Source organism: Pongo abelii, chromosome 10 (assembly GCF_028885655.2).
Source record: "Pongo abelii isolate AG06213 chromosome 10, NHGRI_mPonAbe1-v2.0_pri, whole genome shotgun sequence".
NCBI classification, from domain to species: Eukaryota; Metazoa; Chordata; class Mammalia; order Primates; family Hominidae; genus Pongo; species Pongo abelii.
The window spans coordinates 11,378,169-11,396,652 of record NC_071995.2 but is presented as its reverse complement, the minus strand read 5'-3'; the positions used below and the strand labels follow the sequence as shown (position 1 = coordinate 11,396,652).

General features: G+C 38.5%; 1 protein-coding gene across 3 annotated transcripts in view; it reads left to right on the top strand.

Moving 5' to 3' along the window:
* Positions 1-18,484, top strand: part of LOC100436447 (salivary acidic proline-rich phosphoprotein 1/2) — a 110,822-nt gene that overhangs the window by 71,029 nt on the left and 21,309 nt on the right. For all 3 annotated transcript variants that reach the window (XR_010135720.1, XM_063712033.1, XM_054526836.2), the window contains exon 2: positions 8,487-8,615. Coding sequence is in view for 2 of the 3 variants with exons in the window: in XM_063712033.1 (XP_063568103.1) it covers positions 8,578-8,615 (38 nt within the window). In the remaining variant the exon portion in view is untranslated. The remainder of the gene's footprint in view (positions 1-8,486; positions 8,616-18,484) is intronic.

Sequence of the window (18,484 nt, the reverse complement as noted above, 5' to 3'; positions counted from 1 at the left end):
CTTTACAGAAGTCCTTTATCTGTGTCAGGAGCCTTTTGGCATAGCCTTTAGGGGTTTCTATGTATGGATTCACATCAGCAAAGAGATATAGCTTGACTATGGTTTTTTTTTTTCTATTTGGATGCCTTTTTTTTTTCTTGCCTGATTGTCCTGGCTAGGACTTTCAATACTATGTTGAATAGGAGTGATGGGAGTGGGGACACTTTTCTTGTTCCAGTTCTCAAGTGGAATGCTTTCAGTTTTTGCATGTTCAGTGTAATGTTAGCTGTAGTTTTGTCATAGATGGCTCTTATTATTTTGAGGTATGTTCCTTCAATGCCTAATTATTTAAGGGTTTTTTCAAGAGTCCAGAATTTCATTGTTAGTTTTCTGCCTCAATGATCTGTCTAATCTTCTCAGTGGGGTGTTGAAGTCCCCCAGTATTATTGAGTGGGTATCTAAATCTTTTCATAGGTCTGGAAGTATTTGTTTTATGAATCTGGGTGCTCCAACACTGAGCGCATGTATATTTGGGGCAGTTAAGTCTTCTTGTTGAATTGAACCCTTTATTATTATGTAGTACCTTTCATTGTCATTTTTTTACTGCTGTTGGTTTAAAATCTGTTTTATCTTATATAGGAATAGTGATTCTTTCTTTTTTTCTTGTCTGTTTGTGTTACAGATCCTTCTACAACCCTTTACTTTGAGAGTGACAGTAACATTACATGTGAGATGGGTCTCTTGAAGACAGCAGACAGATGGCTTTTGTTTTTTATTCAATTTGCCACTCTGTGACTTTTAAGTGAGGGTATTTAGACCATTTACATTCAAGGCTAATATTGCTATGTGAAGTTTTGATTCTATTGTGAAGTTGTTAGCTGGGTGCTTTGTAGTTTCTATTGTGTGGTTTCTTTATAGGGCCTTGGGCTATGTGCTTAGGTGTGCTATTTTGGTAGCAGATTTTCGTGTTTAGAACTCCCTTAAGGATCTCTTGTAAGACTGGTCCAGTGGTAATAAATTCCTTTACCCCTTGCTTGTCTATAAAACATTTTATTTCTCCTTCAGTTATAAAGGTTAGTTTGCTGGAATATACAATTATTGATTTGAAAATTTTCTTTCCTTCAAGAATGCTGAAAGTAGGCCTCCAATCTCTCCTGGCTTGTAAGGTTTCTGCTGAGCTGTATACTTGGCCTTATGGGGTTCCCTTTGTATGTGATCTGATCTTTTTCTCTAGGTGCCTTTAAGGTTTTTTTCTTTAGTGTAGACCTTGGATAGTCTGGCAACTATATGCTTTGGTGATGTTCATTTCCTATAGCATCAGTCAGGTGTCCTCTTGATTTCTTGTATCTGTATGTCTACCTCTCCAGCAAGATTAGGGAAATTTTCTTAAATTATTTCCTCAAATATGTTTTCTAGGTTATTAACTATTTCTCCTTCTTTCTCAGGAATGCCAGCAGTTTATGAGTTTGGTTGCTTCACATAATCCCATATTGCTCTAAGACTGTATTCATATTTTTAAATTCTTTTCAATTTTTTTTTCTGGGTTAGTTCAAAAGACCAGTTTTCAAGGTCTGAAACTCTTCTGCTTGTTCCAGTCTATGAGATAAAGCTTTCAATTGTACTTTATAATTCCTTAAGTAAGTTTCTCAATTCCAGAAGCTCTGATTGATTTCTTTGTAGGATGTATATTTCTTTCTTCATTTCCTGGATTGCTTTAGAAATTTCTCTGTGTTCATTTTCAGCCTTGTCTTGCATCTCATTGAGCTTCCTTGCAATCTATACTTTGAATTTTTTATCTGTCATATCTGAGCTTTTGTTTTGGTTGGGGACCATTGCTGGAGAGGTAGTGTGCTCCTTTGATGGTGTTGATTTCATTACATTCACTTTTTTCTTGTTCTGTTTCCTCTTCCTCTGGCAATACTGGCACTTCTAATTTTTGTAATTATTTTCATAAGGTAGGATTTTTCTCTTTATTTCCCTATAATATTATTGTTCTTTTTTTCTTTCCCTTTCCATTCCCCCTCCCTCCTTAGGAGGTGTGACTTTAGAGAATTCTGGGTAGGGTCTTTTGCCCAGCTTCTATAGCCCTATGCACTCATAGTTTGCAGGTTTTATATTAGACTGTGCGGTTCAACCTACAAGCCAGTAGATGGCACTTATAGGTAAGAGCCAGTTGTGGACAATGTGATGGTTATATATTTGATCCTTGTTTACTGGAAGAAACTCTCTGTTGCTGCACATAATGGGCTGACTCATGGAGTACACAGTGGTGTGAACTCCCTGCTCAGCCTTGGGGGTTGTGGGGAGCAAGGTGGGTGGGGCCAGACAAGGCAGGTCCACCTATAGGTCTTCCAATGGCAGACACAAGCACCAACACTGAGGGAGAATCTACTAAGTGGCTACCAAGTGACCAGAGTTCTGTCTAGGGGTGGAGCTAGGTAACCCCCTTGGCTCCAAGTTCTTTGCACAGGGATATTGGAGAAGTTGGCCTAAACTCTTAATGCAGGAGAGTGGGGGCTCTGAATGCCTGGAAATCTGCCTGTTTGTGGAGCAGAACCCACCCCCACCAACCAAGATTTCTGCACAGGGTAGATGGGGTGACTCAGGCTGCTTAACCCGGCAGGCAGGTGCTCTGAATGCTTAGATATTTGCCTGGGCATAAAACAGAGAGGGTCAGCCCTGTACATGGATCTCTGAACAGGAAGGGTGAGGCAGCACAGGTTGCCAGTCTGTGTGAGCAGGTGCTTTGAATGCTTGGGTATGCAGTGGAGAGGACCTCCCTGCATCAAAATCTATGCACAGGAAGGGGAGGGGAGGGTAGGCTGCTGAGCCAGGCGAATGGGTCCTTCAAATGTCTAGAGTTCTGCCTGGATGTGGAGCAGAGAGGGCCCCACTGCACCGTGACTTACGTCAAGGAAGGTTAGGTGGTTCAGGGTGCTGAACCATGCTAGCAGGTGCTCCAAAATCCTGAGATCTGCCTAGGTGTGAAGCAGAGAGAGCCTCCCTGTTCCAGGATCTCTGCACAGAAAGGGTGGAGAAGATGAAGCTGCTGAACCAGGTGAATGAGTGATCCAAATGCCCAGATTTCTGCCTAGAGGTGGAGTGGAGGAGAGTCTGCTGCACCACAATCACAAGGGAGCAGGATGGGGTACCCAGCAATGACACACACAGACTAGTTCCAGGTAGCTAAGCTGCCTGGTTGCAAGTCTCATCACATAGGATAAACTGGCTGTAGCAGCTCCCCTCCTGCCCCAGGCCTGTGATGGGGAAGAGCACAATTTCAGTGTTTGCTGCTAAGGTTTTTTTCCCCACAAATTCTGGCCATGGAGGTCCCCACCCTGCTCTAGAGCAGGTGCTCCAATATCTGGCCCTAGACTAAAATGACTGCACAGCTATGCTGCCGAGTCACCAAAGAATGATTGACTTTCTATGCACCTGAATTAAAAATGGTATCCTGCTGTCAGTCCTGGGTCTGAGAAAAGGCCTGAACCTTTTCCCGGTGTCTTTCCCTTACAATGTCTCTAAGCCTCTCTCCAAGTTATCTCCAGGGCTTTGGAGAAACAAGGTACTCTTCCTCAGCCTGGGTTGCTCAGATCCCCAGTGGAAAGGTGAGTCACAGAGGGAGGCTCTCTGCCTCTCTCACCTACTGGAGCTTCATTCACTTTTATAACTGGGTGCCATCATGGGGGCTTGTTTGCCCATGTTCCCCTCCCTGGGATCTGTGCGTCCTTATGATTCTGGTAGATTTCCACTTTCCTTCTTGAAATAAAGCTCACAGAGTTAACCTTTATGAGACTTTGTTGAAAAATTTGTGTAGGTTGGTATTTTTTTCTTCTTAAATATGTGATGAAAATAAACATTCAGGTCATCCCTTGCTTTGTGGGAAAGTTTTAAATTAAGAATTCAATTTTTAAAAATAGACACTAAGATTTTCTATTTCTTTGTGTGCCTGATTCAGTAATTTCTTTCAAGGAATTTGTCCATTTTATCTAATTTAATTCACTGAAATAATTTTATAAATATTATTCCCCAATTTCTTGGTCTGTTTGTGTTGCTATAAAAGAATGCCTGAAGCTAAGTAATTTATAAATAAAAGAGGTTTATTTAGCTCATGGTTCTGCAGGCTGTACAAGAAGCATGGCATTAGCATCTGCTTAGTTTCTGCTGAGAGCTTTTGTGCTGGGTCAAACCATGGTGGAGAAGGTCAAAGCAGAAGCGGGCACATGTGAAGAGAGAATAAACCAAAGAGGCACCCTGGCTTTATAACAATTCACTCTCATGAAAAACAACTCATTCCCCCAGAACAAATTCAGTCTTGTGAGAGTGAGAACTCACTCACTACATTGAAAATGGTACCGAGCCATTCATGAGTGATCCAACCCTATGACTCAAACACTTCTCACTAAGCTCAACCTCCCAACACCACTACTTTGGGGATCAAATCCCAATATGAGTTCTGATGGGGACAAACAAACCATGTACAAACTGTAGCATTCTGACTTGGTCCCCTGAAAACTCGTATCCTTCTCACATAAAAAAAAATGTAATCATTCCATCCCAACAACAGTCCCCCAATTCTTAACATGTTGCAGCATCAATTCAAATGTCTGAAGTCCAAAGTCTCATTTGAGACTCAAGTCAAGTTCCTTCCAGCTATGAGCCTGTGAAATGAAAAACAATTTATTTCCTTACAAGATACAGTTGTTGTACAGGCATTGGATAGACATTCTCATTCCAAAAGGGAGAAATCAGCCACAAGAGAAGGGCAGTAGGCACCACACAAGTACAAAACACAGCAGGGCAGGCGTTAAATATTAAAGTTCTAAAATCATCTCTTTTGACTGTATGTGCTTCTGGGCCCATGCCTCTTCCTTCTGTGATTTCGCTCTTAGTGGTCTCACTCTCTCATCTCTGCAACAGTCACACTGCTTTCCTTGTTCTTCCTCAGACACACTAGGTACATCCAATGTTAGCACACTGATAATACTGTTCCCTGTGTCTGGAATGTACTTTACCCAGACAAAACATGGATAATTTCTTTACCTACTTTAGGTCTTTGTTCAGACATCACCTTCTCAATGAGTCCTTCCCTAATCACCTTATTTAAAATTTCAACCCCTCTTCTGACATACTTTCTATTTCCCCTCTCTACTTATATTTGCAACTTCTTATAAACTATATTTTATATCTGTATGATATATATTTTATTAGTTATCTGTTTAGAGTTCATCTTTTCAGAATGTCAACTTATTGAGGTCATTTAAAAATAGTTGTATTTAATGCTTCATCCCACCTCCTAGAGGGCTGGAACAAAGAAGATATTCAATAAGACAAAATAACCCTTTTTCAGCATATAATATTTTCCTGAATTTCCCTTTGTTTATTTCAGTTTCAGTTTTGTTTGCATTTCATATTTGCCTATCACAATTAGCCTTTCTTTTAGTCATGCAGTTTTCTTTGTGAATTTACCTAGGTTGTATCTTTTGGTGGGCTGTTCAACTCATTCATTTCTTTGACTCCTCTTAGGCCTATATTATACCTCCATTGTTTTTGAATGTCACTAGATTTTGGACTAGCTACTTTGGGAGGGAAATGCAGCAGTTGCATTACACAAAGAACGTGACTAATTGGCCTTTCCTGGTTTGACCTCATCAGAATTAAGATTAAGTTCAGCTCAACGTATGAAAAATTATAGAAAATTTATACAAGTTCCCCTTACACTGAGGAAAATAAAGATGCTATGGATACCTTTATTTGGGATAGAAGAGAAAAAGAGACATGGAAATTAGAAATAACAAAATATTGATACCATTCATATGCTACATAATTCTATTCTGATGCTTTATTGCTGCATAATAAAATCACCCAGAAACTTCATGGTGTAAAATAACAGCCATTTTATTGTTCTTGTTGATATGGTTTGAATTTCTGTCCTCGCCCAAATCTCATATTGAATTGTAACCCCCAATGTTGGAGGTGGGGCCTGGTGGGAGGTGATTCGATTATGGGGGGCAGTTTCTAATGGTTTAACACCATCCCCCTTGGTGGTGGTGTGGCAATAGTGAGTGAGTGAGTTATCACAATATTTGGTTGTTTAAAAGTGTATGGCACCTCCTCCATCTTTCTCTTCCTCCTGCTCCAACCATGTGAAGATGTATCTGATTCCCCGTTGCCTTCCGCCATCATTATACATTTCCTGAGGCCTCCCCAAAAACAGATGCTCCCATGCTTCCTGTACAGCCTGTGAAGCCATGAGCCAATTAAACCTCTTTTCTTTATAAATTACCCAGTTTCAGGTGTTTCTTTACAGCAATGCGAGAATAGACTAATTCACTTAAAGATTCTGTAGGTTAGGGTTTTGTTCAAGGCATAGCAGGGATGGCTTCTTTTTGTTCTAGAATGTCTAAGCCTTTAGCCAGAAAGTTATGAACAATTGGGGGCAATTCAAGTGACTAGGGGCTGAACTTATCTAAGGCGGAGCTGAGAAGTACATAGAAATGTCAATGATAGGCAATGATAGAAATATCCTCTATGTATGTTGGCTATAAAATAGTCAATAGTCACATGTGGCTAGTGAGCATTTGAAACATGGTTAGTAATACTGAGGCTCTGTACTTTTAATCTTATTTAATTTTTATTAATGTGAATTTAAAAAGCCATGTGTGACATGTGGCTAGTATCTACCATATCAGACAGGTCAAATATCGTTTTCTTGGCTCATAGGTTTAGTACCTCCAGTAAAAGGACTTAAAAGCTGGGCTCATGTGGGACGATGAGCCAGAGGGCCTGCACGTGGCCTCTGCATGTGGTTTGGACATTGTGACCTCAGAGTAGATGGACTACTTACATGTGGCTTAGGACTCCAAGAGTAAATATTGCAGTGATTAAGAAAAAACTGCATGGCTTTTTATGATTTAGCTTCAGAATTATTATACCATTTTTATTAGTTGAATTAGTCACAAACCATTCTAGATTTAAGGACAGAGTACACAGACTCCTAAGATATCAATAGAAGAAGTGCCAAAGTATGTATCGTATGTTTCAAAACTTGCATACTGTCTCTCTCTCTTTTTTTTTTGAGACGGATCTCACTCTGTCACCCAGGCTGGAGTGCAGTAGTGTGATCTCGGCTCACTGCAACCTCTGCCTCCTGGGTTCAAGCGATTCTCCTGTCTCAGCCTCCTGAGTAACTGGGATTACAGGAGCATGCCACCGCGCCCAGCTAATTTTTGTATTTTTAGTAGAGACAGGGTTTCACCATGTTGGCCAGGCTGGTCTCGAACTCCTGACCTCAGGTGATCCACCTGCCTTGGCCTTCCAAAGTGCTGGGATTATAGGCGTGAGCCACCGCGCCCGGCTTAAAACTTCCATACTCTCTAAAAGATTTGTTATTATATCAGAGAGCAGTTTTCTCCATTTTCTTAAACTGCATATTTTATAAATAATCTGCATTAGTGAGGTTGATAATGAAGAAATATGCTGATCATAAACTCTAAATATATACTGCATTTTTCTATATGGGGGCTTAGAGTTTCTAGCCCAGGGTGGTAGATGAATCAAAGGGATACATCATACAAATGAATAACTTTTAAGCAAAAGATGGCATCGTAAAACTATAAAGGAGAATCTACTTCAATTTTGCATGTTAACAAATGAGGGTTCAAATTTGAATGCAGAACTTTCCATGTAAAATACAACCAGAGTCAATAGTAGCAGGGAATATAATATTTGCCTTGAAAATCACTAGCTGATACCCTCAAGGGAAAAAAAATTGTATATTTTACAATTTAGTTGAAATCTAATTTTAGAGCACACCTTGGATCTCTCTAGACTCCACCAATGGCCATCAATAAAACAGAAAGAAGTCACTCCTTTGGATACATAAATCTATAACAGTGCAGCTAGAATCAATCAGCCAATGGTGTATTGAAGGCAGAGATTCACTATGTAGAGGCATGTCAAGCATTTGGGAGACACTGTTTATAATAATTCCTGTTGTGTAATTCATAATGGGGACTGTGGGAAATTGATTCATTGTATTGGTTAATATCATTGACTGAATCAGGAACTGAAAGGTCTCCCTGATTGATTTTATTCTCAACTGCTTGGCCATCTCCAGGATATGTTTCCTGTAGATAACAATTTTAGCTATCTCTTTCAATATATGCTATGAGAAAATGCCTGATTCTAAGAATCTTGCAGTAAGTTTTGACATTCTCTGGACAGGATCCAGCTATTTCTGCCTGTCCTGTACCACCTGCCTCAGTGCCTTCTATTTCCTCAAGGTAGCCAACTTCTCCAACCCCATTTTCCTCTGAATGAAACGGAAAATTCACAAGGTTCTTCTCTTTATTGTACTAGAGGCAATGATCTCTTTCTGCACAACTTCCATTTTGAAGGAAATAATAATTAATAGTTTAATCCAAGAACGGGTAACAATAAAAGGCAACTTGACATTTAATTATATGGATACCATGCATGATTTCACTTCTCTGTTTCTCCTTCAGATGATGTTCATCCTTCCTTTTGTGGAAACACTGGCTTCCATTCTTCTCTTAATCCTCTCCTTATGGAGCCACACCAGGCAGATGAAGCTACATGGTATTTATTCCAGGGATCCCAGCACAGAAGCCCATGTAAGACCTATAAAAGCTATAATTTCATTTCTACTCCTATTTATTGTGCATCATTTCATCAGTATCATACTAACATTGGCCTGTCCTCTTCTAAACTTCGTTGTGGCAAGGACTTTTAGTAGTGTGCTGGTATTTTTCCATCCGTCTGGCCATTCATTTCTTCTAATTTTACGGGACAGCAAACTGAAGCAAGCTTCTCTCTGTGTCCTGAAGAAGATGAAGTATGCCAAAAAGGACATAATCTCTCATTTTTATAAACATGCCTGATATGACTGATGATATTCTGAGAAAGAAAAAAAGGAAGAAGAAGAACAGGAGGGCTACACATTTGTGTCTTTCACCTACCTCTTATTTTCTCATTATGTTCTATGATACATTGAGCATTATTGAAAATACTTGCTGATTTAAATTAAGCAGAACAGATTGCTACCTTGTTTGCACCATATATGGAGATTATGTATTTAATAGTAAAATTCTAATATATTGAAAATGCATTTTACATTAGGCACTGTGAACAGTATAATAGGTTACTCTATCTTTAAATTTTATTAATATGTTGCATAAGCATTAGAATAGAATAGAAATACATCAAGAATTATAATATCTACGTATGTGTATAGAGTGTATATAAAATCAGATTTACATGTATAAACACATAGGGATTTAGTTCCTATCCTAAAAATGATGATCAATTGATCATTTAAAACTAGGAAGGAAAACTCAAATGAAAATAGTTAGTAGAGTCTGCAGCTTAGTGAAAACTTCGAGGATATGAAACAAAGTCAATTGAAATGCACATCACTAAGAGTTATTTCCAAATATAAGCCATATTCTATTAATATTTTCAGTCATTTTCAGTTAAAAACACTAAGCAACCTTGACCATCAAAAATGTTACAGTCTTGACCATCTACAACAGACTTGGAATCTAGAATCTGAATCTTTGGAGTAACAATAAAATTTTGCTCAATTGGTTAACTGTGTAAGGAAGGCAAGGACACATATTAAAAAATCAGTAAGATTTTAAGTAAGCAAAATTGGAGGACTGATGCTGGCATCTAGTGTAGAGTTACCAGGTTTAGTAAATAAAAATATAGAAAGCCAAGATGATAGTAACAAATACAGGATCTCATTTGATGAAAGTCACTGTGTAAAGAAAGAAAAATAAATAAAGGTTTGAAAAGAAAAACAAATCAGGGATAATCAGTCAGTTTACAGAATTGAATTTAATAAGAACATCTCCTCTTAAAAATGTAATGAGAAAGCGTGTAAAAATAGCAGGTTAAATAAAAGAACACAATCGCAAGTTTAAGGTAAACAGTAATAAATACTTAAAATGAAATAATTGGAAGCAGATTTTGAAGAACAATTATGTTCTTTCTAAGAAATGAAAGAACATATTGCAAGCAAATAATATAGTTTTCAGCAGTAAAGTCAAAAGACAAATTTTCAACATTGCAGAAAGTATTTTAAAAAGTCAATTATATAGTAATCGATAGAACAAAAAGTAACCCTAGAAAAATAACCTGGACATTGCAGGCCTAAAATGAAATTTTAAATGTGTGAACAAAATTAAAATATCCAGAGAATAGACCATGAGATTTCCATGTGCAAAGGATTAAATCCCTTTAGGACAGTGATTCTCCACACAGGGCAATTTTGCCCCCTAGGGGACATTTAATAATGCCTGGAGACATTTCAGTTAAAATTGGAGGGATGCTGCTGGCATCTATTGTAATGTTAACAGTTAAGCAAATAAAAATATATGAGGCCTAGTTAAATTTACACTTCAGACAAAAAAAAAACAAGAAGAATAAATTTATAAATAAGTATTACTTGTGATAACCATAATATAAGTTTACATCATAATGTAAGTGTGCTATGGAGGACCAATTACAGACCTGCAGCACTGATAATTGGATACACAGACAAAGACAATTATTTGCTGCTTATTTGAAATTCAAATTGAACTGGCATACCCTGCATTTTACCTGGTAACTGTACGAGGACAAGGATGCTGCTCAATATCTCACAATGCACATGACAGCCCCTCACAACAGAATTATCCAGCATAAAATGTAAATTGTTCTGAAGTTAAAAATCATGCTCTATGAAGATGTAATAATGAAAAACACAAATTCCATAATAGCAATTAGGACTGAAAAAATAAATCAGTTATTGATACAAGATTTCACACACTCCAGCTGCCTTCCTTATCTCTGAAATGTCCAACTTACCATACTTAGGCTCTGATTTCTGTACATACATCCCCAGTTCACACTTGCTTCCAAGCAGGCCTTACTTTGAGACAGGAACGATTTGGGCTGCTTTAGTCCTTCACCAATTGCTGATTAATGAGCTGTGATGGCTTCCAGTTAAAATAATTTGTGGGTGAAAAATTCACAAAATATACTTCACTTTTAAAAATTAGAGTATAGACATTCTCAAAGCTGTGTTCTTGTTTATAGGGTACTGTGAATTCCTAAGCCCCATAATTCTGTAGATAACTTGTTTATGGCAGTCTTCTATTTACCTCCATAACAATTTTAGATTTTACTTCTTTTTCTTCCTCCTATCATGATATGGGATATTCTGATAATGATTTTTGCAATTTTGCTAAGTGATAATCACAGACTTAATTTAAATCATAAAATGACATACCCCTTATGAAATAAGATTATTCACTTTCCTTTCAATCCTTTCTAACTGTTCCAGTGCTCTCAAAGGGTAGCGTCATCCCTGATGTCACAGTTCTCCTCCTGTCCCCCTTACCTCTGGACTCATCTCTTAATCAAAAATAAAAAAAAAATTGTATGCAAAAGAAAGAAACATTTTTTTAAAAAGTTACTTCTGATGAACTTAGTTCTGTCCATGAAGAAAATAGATGATATATTCAGAATACTCTACAATCTTTGGTAACTGTGTAACCTTGATCTTGGGGAAGGATGTTGGGAAAAAAATTCTGTGTGAATATGTTGCACTTCTGCATGGTCTAGCTCTTATCTTGTGAGCAAACAGTACGTTTGATGAGCAAACAGAAGGGCCTCAACTAGGATCAGGTGAGCAAGGTACGCAGGGTGCAAAGTTTGAGGAGCCACTTGGTTTTAGGGCCCTGCAACCTATTGAATGCCTTTTTACATTTTGTGCCCTAGGAGTCTCGTTCACTTTGCCCAAGACCAGGTCATGGCAAAGAGCCTTTGGATTTAGAAATAGGGTATCCCTCTTGGTCAGAAGGCAGATTTGTTTAAAGATAAAGACTCTTCTTCTTCTCTTCTTCTTCTTCTTCTCTCCAGAGATATTTGCTTACATTCCAGTGTAAACCTTCTTCCTCAGAAGGGAAGATGGACAGGTTACTCACAGTGATCAAAGTTTTTAAGACCAGAGTTTCCTAATTTTGAGATTTCTCTTTTGATAGACACCACTACATGCACATGTAACATCAGGTTCTAATCTTATCCCTGTGAGGGGACTGAAGCTTGAAGAAACAGTATGATGATGTTCCTCTGGCTACTGCTAGTACTTCGGTGAATAATAAACCATCCTGTGTCTTCTGCAAGTACAACAAGTGACAAGCTAAGTTGTTAGCTTATAATAATTTTGGCAACAAGGATGGAACACAGCGCAAAGACCTGGCCTTCTGAGGAGAAAGTGAAGGATCCTACAAGCTGATTAATAGGATTTGCTGAAAGTCCATGGGAACTGGTAGCTAACTGTTGACTAAAATGTTTGTAATTGGTAAATAAATATTCTTCTATTATGTTGCTCATTAAAGAGGAGGATTGGTAAGTGGTTGAAAACTGAGTACCACTGTTAGAACTGAAACAGACTTCCAAATGACACTTTTAGATTTTGCTCTCTTCTCCAGATCACATTAGGTAGACAGATTAAAGATCTCCCAAAGTTGTTACAGGCCTTTGGTGGAAAGGTGAAAAGATTAAGGATCTCCCAAAGTTGTTACATTCAGATGCTTATTCAGTTAACCATTGAGCAGTGGCAATAATGCTTATTTGAAAGTAAATGTGTCTTGCATACTGGCCTGAAGACAGTTTCTCTATATTTCCCTGGTAACTTCTTTACCTCTATTCTGATGTCAATTGCTTTAGGGATTCGGGCTGGGCCTGAGATCTTCCTGACCCAAGGGACACCAAAGACCCTACAGAACCATCCCAACATATTGCAAAGCTTCAAGGAGAGTAGGGACTCAAATTAGTATAGCCCTGTTGGATATATGTGCACAAATCACCATTCTACTTGGTTCCAGGGGTTGGGGGAAGGGGTGCCGAAGGATGGAGGACAATAGCATGTGAGGAAATACAAAAGAGACCCTACTGGGAAGTGCACTAGAAAGAAGGGCAAGAAGCCAGGAGGAAAAAAAAGAAAAAAGCCAACCCTCCCCTCCCCTCCCATCCCCTCCTCTTTCCTTCCCTTCTTTTCCTCCCACCTCAGCCACCCAAATGACTAGGACAACAGGCACACACCATCATGCCTGGATAATTTTTTAATGTTTTCTAAAGACAGAAGAGTCTCACTATGTCACCCAGGCTGGTCTAGAACTCCTGGCCTTAAGCAGTCCTCCCACCTCTGCCTCTCCAAGTGCTGATATTACAGGCATGAGCCACTGCACCGGGCAGGCCTACAGTCATTCTTTATAGTTTACCCTCATTTTCCTGCATTCTATAAATACTCAAATAGAAGATAGCAGGGCCTCCTGGCTACTGTGACAGCCTCTAACAAGCAGGTTTAGAAAGAAAAAGGAAAAAGAAGTTCCTGAGTTCAACTGATGAGGATTGAACAAACAGTGCACACACACACACACACACCAAAGTTAGGAAGACTTTGTGGATAGAGCCCTTTGGACCCATTCGATGCACTGTTTTTTGTTGTCTTTATATCTGTATGTATGCTATGATATTAAATACTTAAAATATTATCTCATAAGTGCCAGAGAGATTGACCCAGGGAAAAGCACCAAAAATGTTAGTGGGGCAAACTCCCTGGCCATTTGAGCCAGTGGGTGGAGCATAATTTACTATAAGTGCCTTCACCCTCCAATGTCTGAACCTACCCTTATTGGGCTTTTTGTGTATTGCAAACAGAGAAAATCCCTCTGTGCAAGATAAAATAGAAAATTACTCAATGTACTCAAAACAACTCACAAAAAATCGACCATTTCTCAAGGAATGAAACAATCAAGAAATGACAACCTTGAAATGACTTAGATATTAAAATGACCAAAGACTTTACAGGAGCGGTTGTACCCATCCTTCATGAGGTCAAGGTAGACACTCAAAATGAATGGAAAGGAAAAACTTGTCAGCAGAAAAATAGGAATTATAAATTATAAATTAAGAAAACAGATATTTTAGAAATAAAAAATATAATGTCTAAAAAAACCTTTATTCAGTATGATAAATAGCATAAAGAAAATGATGGAGGAAAGACAGTGTTCTTTAGGTTGGATCAATAGAAATTATATACTCTAAACAATACAGGGTAAAATAATTGAAAAAATTATACATCATATCATGAATATGAAAGGCTATAACAAATGATGTACTATCATGCATTCTGAGTTTCAGAAAAACAGAACAAAGAGGTTGGTGTTGAAAGAAGACTCAGAGGAATAATGGTCAAAAATTTTCCAAACACGGCAAAGAGCATAAACCTACAGATACAAGAAGCTGAGCAAATCCCAACCAGAATACAACCAATGAAATCCATGCCAGGGAAATTCATTGTCCAATTTCTGAAAATTAAAGACAAAATCTTGAAAGCAGAAAGAAGGAAATGACATCATAGTTATAGGGAAAATACAATATGAATAACAGTGGTTATTATCACCAGAAACCAGAAATAACAGTAGAAAGGAGTACAAATATTTAAAGTGCTCAAAAGAAGAAATGGTCTACCACAGGTTTATGTTCAATAAAAATATCCTTCATTAATGTAAAGGAAATCCAGGCATTCTAAGAAAAAAAGAAAAGCTAGAAACCTAGAAGAATTTCTTTCCAACAAACCTATCTTTAATTAATGGCCAAATGAAGTTCTCTAAACATAAAGGAAAGAATAGAAGAGGAATTTGTGGAACATCAAGAATGAAGTAAAAATAACAGAAAGGGGGAAAGTGGGCAAACACAATATATCTTCCTTTTTCACTTGAGTTTTCTTCATATGTTTTAACCAGCCATTGCTAGCATCGAAGACGGAAGAGAGACAGGAAATGTGGAAAAATGACATTCTTCTCTAGAGCCTCTAGGAGGAAACTCAGCCTTGACACATGAATTTAACTCAGTGAACCCCAGTTCAGATTTCTGACCTACAAAACTGACAAATAATAAATTCATTTTGACCTAAAAATTATAAAGGGATGTAAGGTTTCCATACTTCACTAAAACTGGTAAAAAGTGTACACCACTAGATTATAAGCTATGTACATGTAAAGTAAAACAGAAGAATCACTAAAAATGCTGTTCAGAGAGATACCTCAAAAACTATATGGATCAACTAAAATAGAATTATAAAACATTTTCAAGGGCCCCATAGGAGATCAGGAAAAAGAAAACAATCAAAAGTAGTATAAATAAAAAACAAAAAATATGACGGCTCTAAAATATGAAAAAATGCATTAAGTGTCAATGGTTATTGAAAGTAAATTTTTGCCATCTCAGTTTGTGATCTACATTTTTGCATAGATATATACTTTAAGTCACAAACATTTGTATAACAACTAATTATATATAAACTCATTCATATTCTCTTGAAAATATCTGGAAAAAGCCTGGGTGAGTCTCTCCAGCTCTCACTGAGCCAAACCAGGTCTAGATGGGTAAGATGTCCATCCTGTGTGTTCTATGAAGATTAACAGCCTCCCAAAGTCACACACTTCCTAATTCTCAGGCAAGTGAATATATTAACTTACATGACAAAGGGAAATTACATTTGTGAATCAATTGACCTGAATTTAGAAAGGTTATCCTGGATTATCCAGGTGGACTCAGTGTAACCATAAGGTCATTAACTGTAGAAGAGGGAGGCAGAAGAGTCAGTGCAAGGGTGATGTGATGCTATGTGATGGGAGGCTCAACTGGCTATTGCTGGCATTGAAGATGGGAGAGGGCCAAGTAATGTGGACAAAAAATGAGTTCTTCTCTAAAGACTCCAGAAAGGGACTCAGCCTTGACAGGTGGATCTAACTGAGTAAGACCCATTATACATACTATGCTTCTCTAGTTTCCCACAATTACTCAATTTCCTGTAATTTAGTGTTAGCCTTGTTCTAAAGATAAGCGCCTTCTTAGAAAGTGGTGAGTAGCAGAGTGATACTCATGGCTAATGAACAATTTGCTATATTTTCTAAATTGAAAACAACATCAACAACATCCGGTTAAACTGGAATTACGAAGAGAAGAGAAGATCAACTTAATTTTTCCTCATTTACTACAGTGACCTTAGCCATGTGACTTAATTTCTTTAGATATAATTTTTTTTTTGTATTTTTAGTAGAGATGGGAAAAAATTAGGCATGGTGGCGAGGGCCTGTAATCCCAGCTACTTGGGAGGCTGAGGCAGGAGAATTGCTTGAACCCGGGAGGTGGAAGTTGCAGTGAACTGAGATCATGCCACTGCACCCCAGCCTGGGCGACAGAGCAAGACACCGTCTCAAAAAAAAAAAAGAAATATGCTAAATTAATTGTGAAATATATACATTTATGGACCATTAACATCAAATTAAAAAATATAGAAGACCGCCATAATAGTGTCACCAAAATTTTTAGACAAGTCAAAGCAAGTTGAAGTCTCAGAGACTTTTTATTTGCTAAATGTATTATCAGAATGCTTAGTTGGTGCAATTAATACAGTAATTCTGCCAATTCGTAACACTGCCAGACCACAGCGACTCAATGAAACTCACTGACTCTCAGAGAAGTTTATCCCCTCTGCCAATGTTCATCTTTCCTGGCAAACCATCTTTAGTGTTCCAGGTAAACTAGAGCATGGTGAAGTTGAAGAAGATTCTACTTTCTGTTCCATTCAGAGAGCTTCTGGGTCTTCAAAAGAGTGAGGCATGTGGGTGTGAAAGAGCTGAGGCATGAAATTTGGATCTTATCACAAGTGCAGAAGAGAAAACAGGAGATTTGAAGCACAAATGTGATATGACCTAATTTCTACTTTTAAATGATAACTCTGATTGTTGTGAGGGAGCTGATATGGGATGAGCTGGGGCAAGAACATTACTAAGACCAGCTGGAGGCTGGTAAAGTCCTCCAGGAGAGAGCATCATGGCTGAACAATCACCTTCTAGTAAAGATCAGGCAAGTGGTCATATTTGGGATGTATTCTGAAAGTGGAGGCAGTTAGATCGGCTAATGCGTAAGTTCCTGGAGGGAGTGAGGATTTTTGAACCACTAGGTAAACACCTGTCAGTGACCGAGAAAATGTTGGGATGTGTTATGAAAGATGAATCCTAAAATTTCTACTTTGAAGACTGGCCCTTCAGGGCCTCAGAATATGAACATCTATAGTAGAAGGCAAGTGTGGTGCTGAGGGCTGCCACCCACCTCTAGGTACCCAAGCTCCTGCAGCAGTCCTGCTTCTCCCTTTCACCCACCCTCACTCACAGACAGTGTCCCTTTCAGCTATGCCATTACCTCTGTTTTTGATGTGTCTAGTGAGAGCATAGCTGATATTTATGCTTTCCTGATACACTAGTCTCTCGCTGATTGCTGACACTGGAGAAGCTTAGGGAACAGGCCTGAGCCGAGTGACCTTTAGGAGCATTTCCTGTTCTTTCCTGTACCCTGCTGCCAAGGAGAAACCTGTCTTGCACCAGGCCTGCAGCTTCCTCAGTCGCCCACATCATCAGGCAATATCTGCCTGGCACTCCTTTTTGTTCCTTTTCTCTGACCTTCCTTTTGACATGGTTGACCTGAAGTCACTGAGGCAGGACTGCTCATCTCCAGGTCCTATGGGAAACAGTATCCGGTGAAACCAGAGACAATAATCTCCATAACGCATTGGGAGCTGCTGGGGTCAAGCAACTACTCTGTGCCTAAGATACAACTCACAAAGCCCAGCTAGAACTGATCTACTTCCCATAGGGCCAGAGAAGAATTGCCAATTAAGAATGCATTCTCCCTGAAATAGATCTATATTTATTCCAGGGAAAATACCAATCTGCCTGGGTCCCTTACAAGAACAATGTTTTCTGTAGCAAAATCTAATCTACTAGGAAGCCTTCTTGTATTATTATCTGCAACTTTTCAGAAGAGCCAGACCAGACCATCGTATGCCCAGCACAGGATCCACTCATGCACACCTGTCTAGAGCCTTGTCTTTATGATTTTCTGTCACCTGGCCTCTCAGCCATGCCTCCAACCAAGCTATCCTCAAATAAAGACTAGCCATGCACAAAAAGTGAAAAATTACACAAGACCTACTCAAGGTCTGAAATGGAAAGTGCAGCTGGTGATAGTGAGTATTTTATTTCATGAATTGATGAACAGGGACTTTCTAGGTATCACGGAGCAATCAGCAGCTGAGGAGAGAGCTACCAAACCAGGACCCTGACAGGGCTTTTTGGAAACTTAATTTTTTATTATCAAATTATACAGACAAAAATGAAAGTAAAGGTAGTGAGGAGTACCACACACCATTACTTAGAAGGATAAATAAAGGACATCTTTGTGGGGAGGAAAAAAAAAGATATAGGAAGAAAGATAGACTCAGAATACAAAATATCAACAAATAAGTGCGAGAAAAAGAATGAGAAAGAATGAGTATTAGAATATTACAGATAAAAATCCTTTGTGAGAAAGAACACTCTGATGAAACAGTTGACATAATTACTGAGTAAAAAACAGAAGACCAATC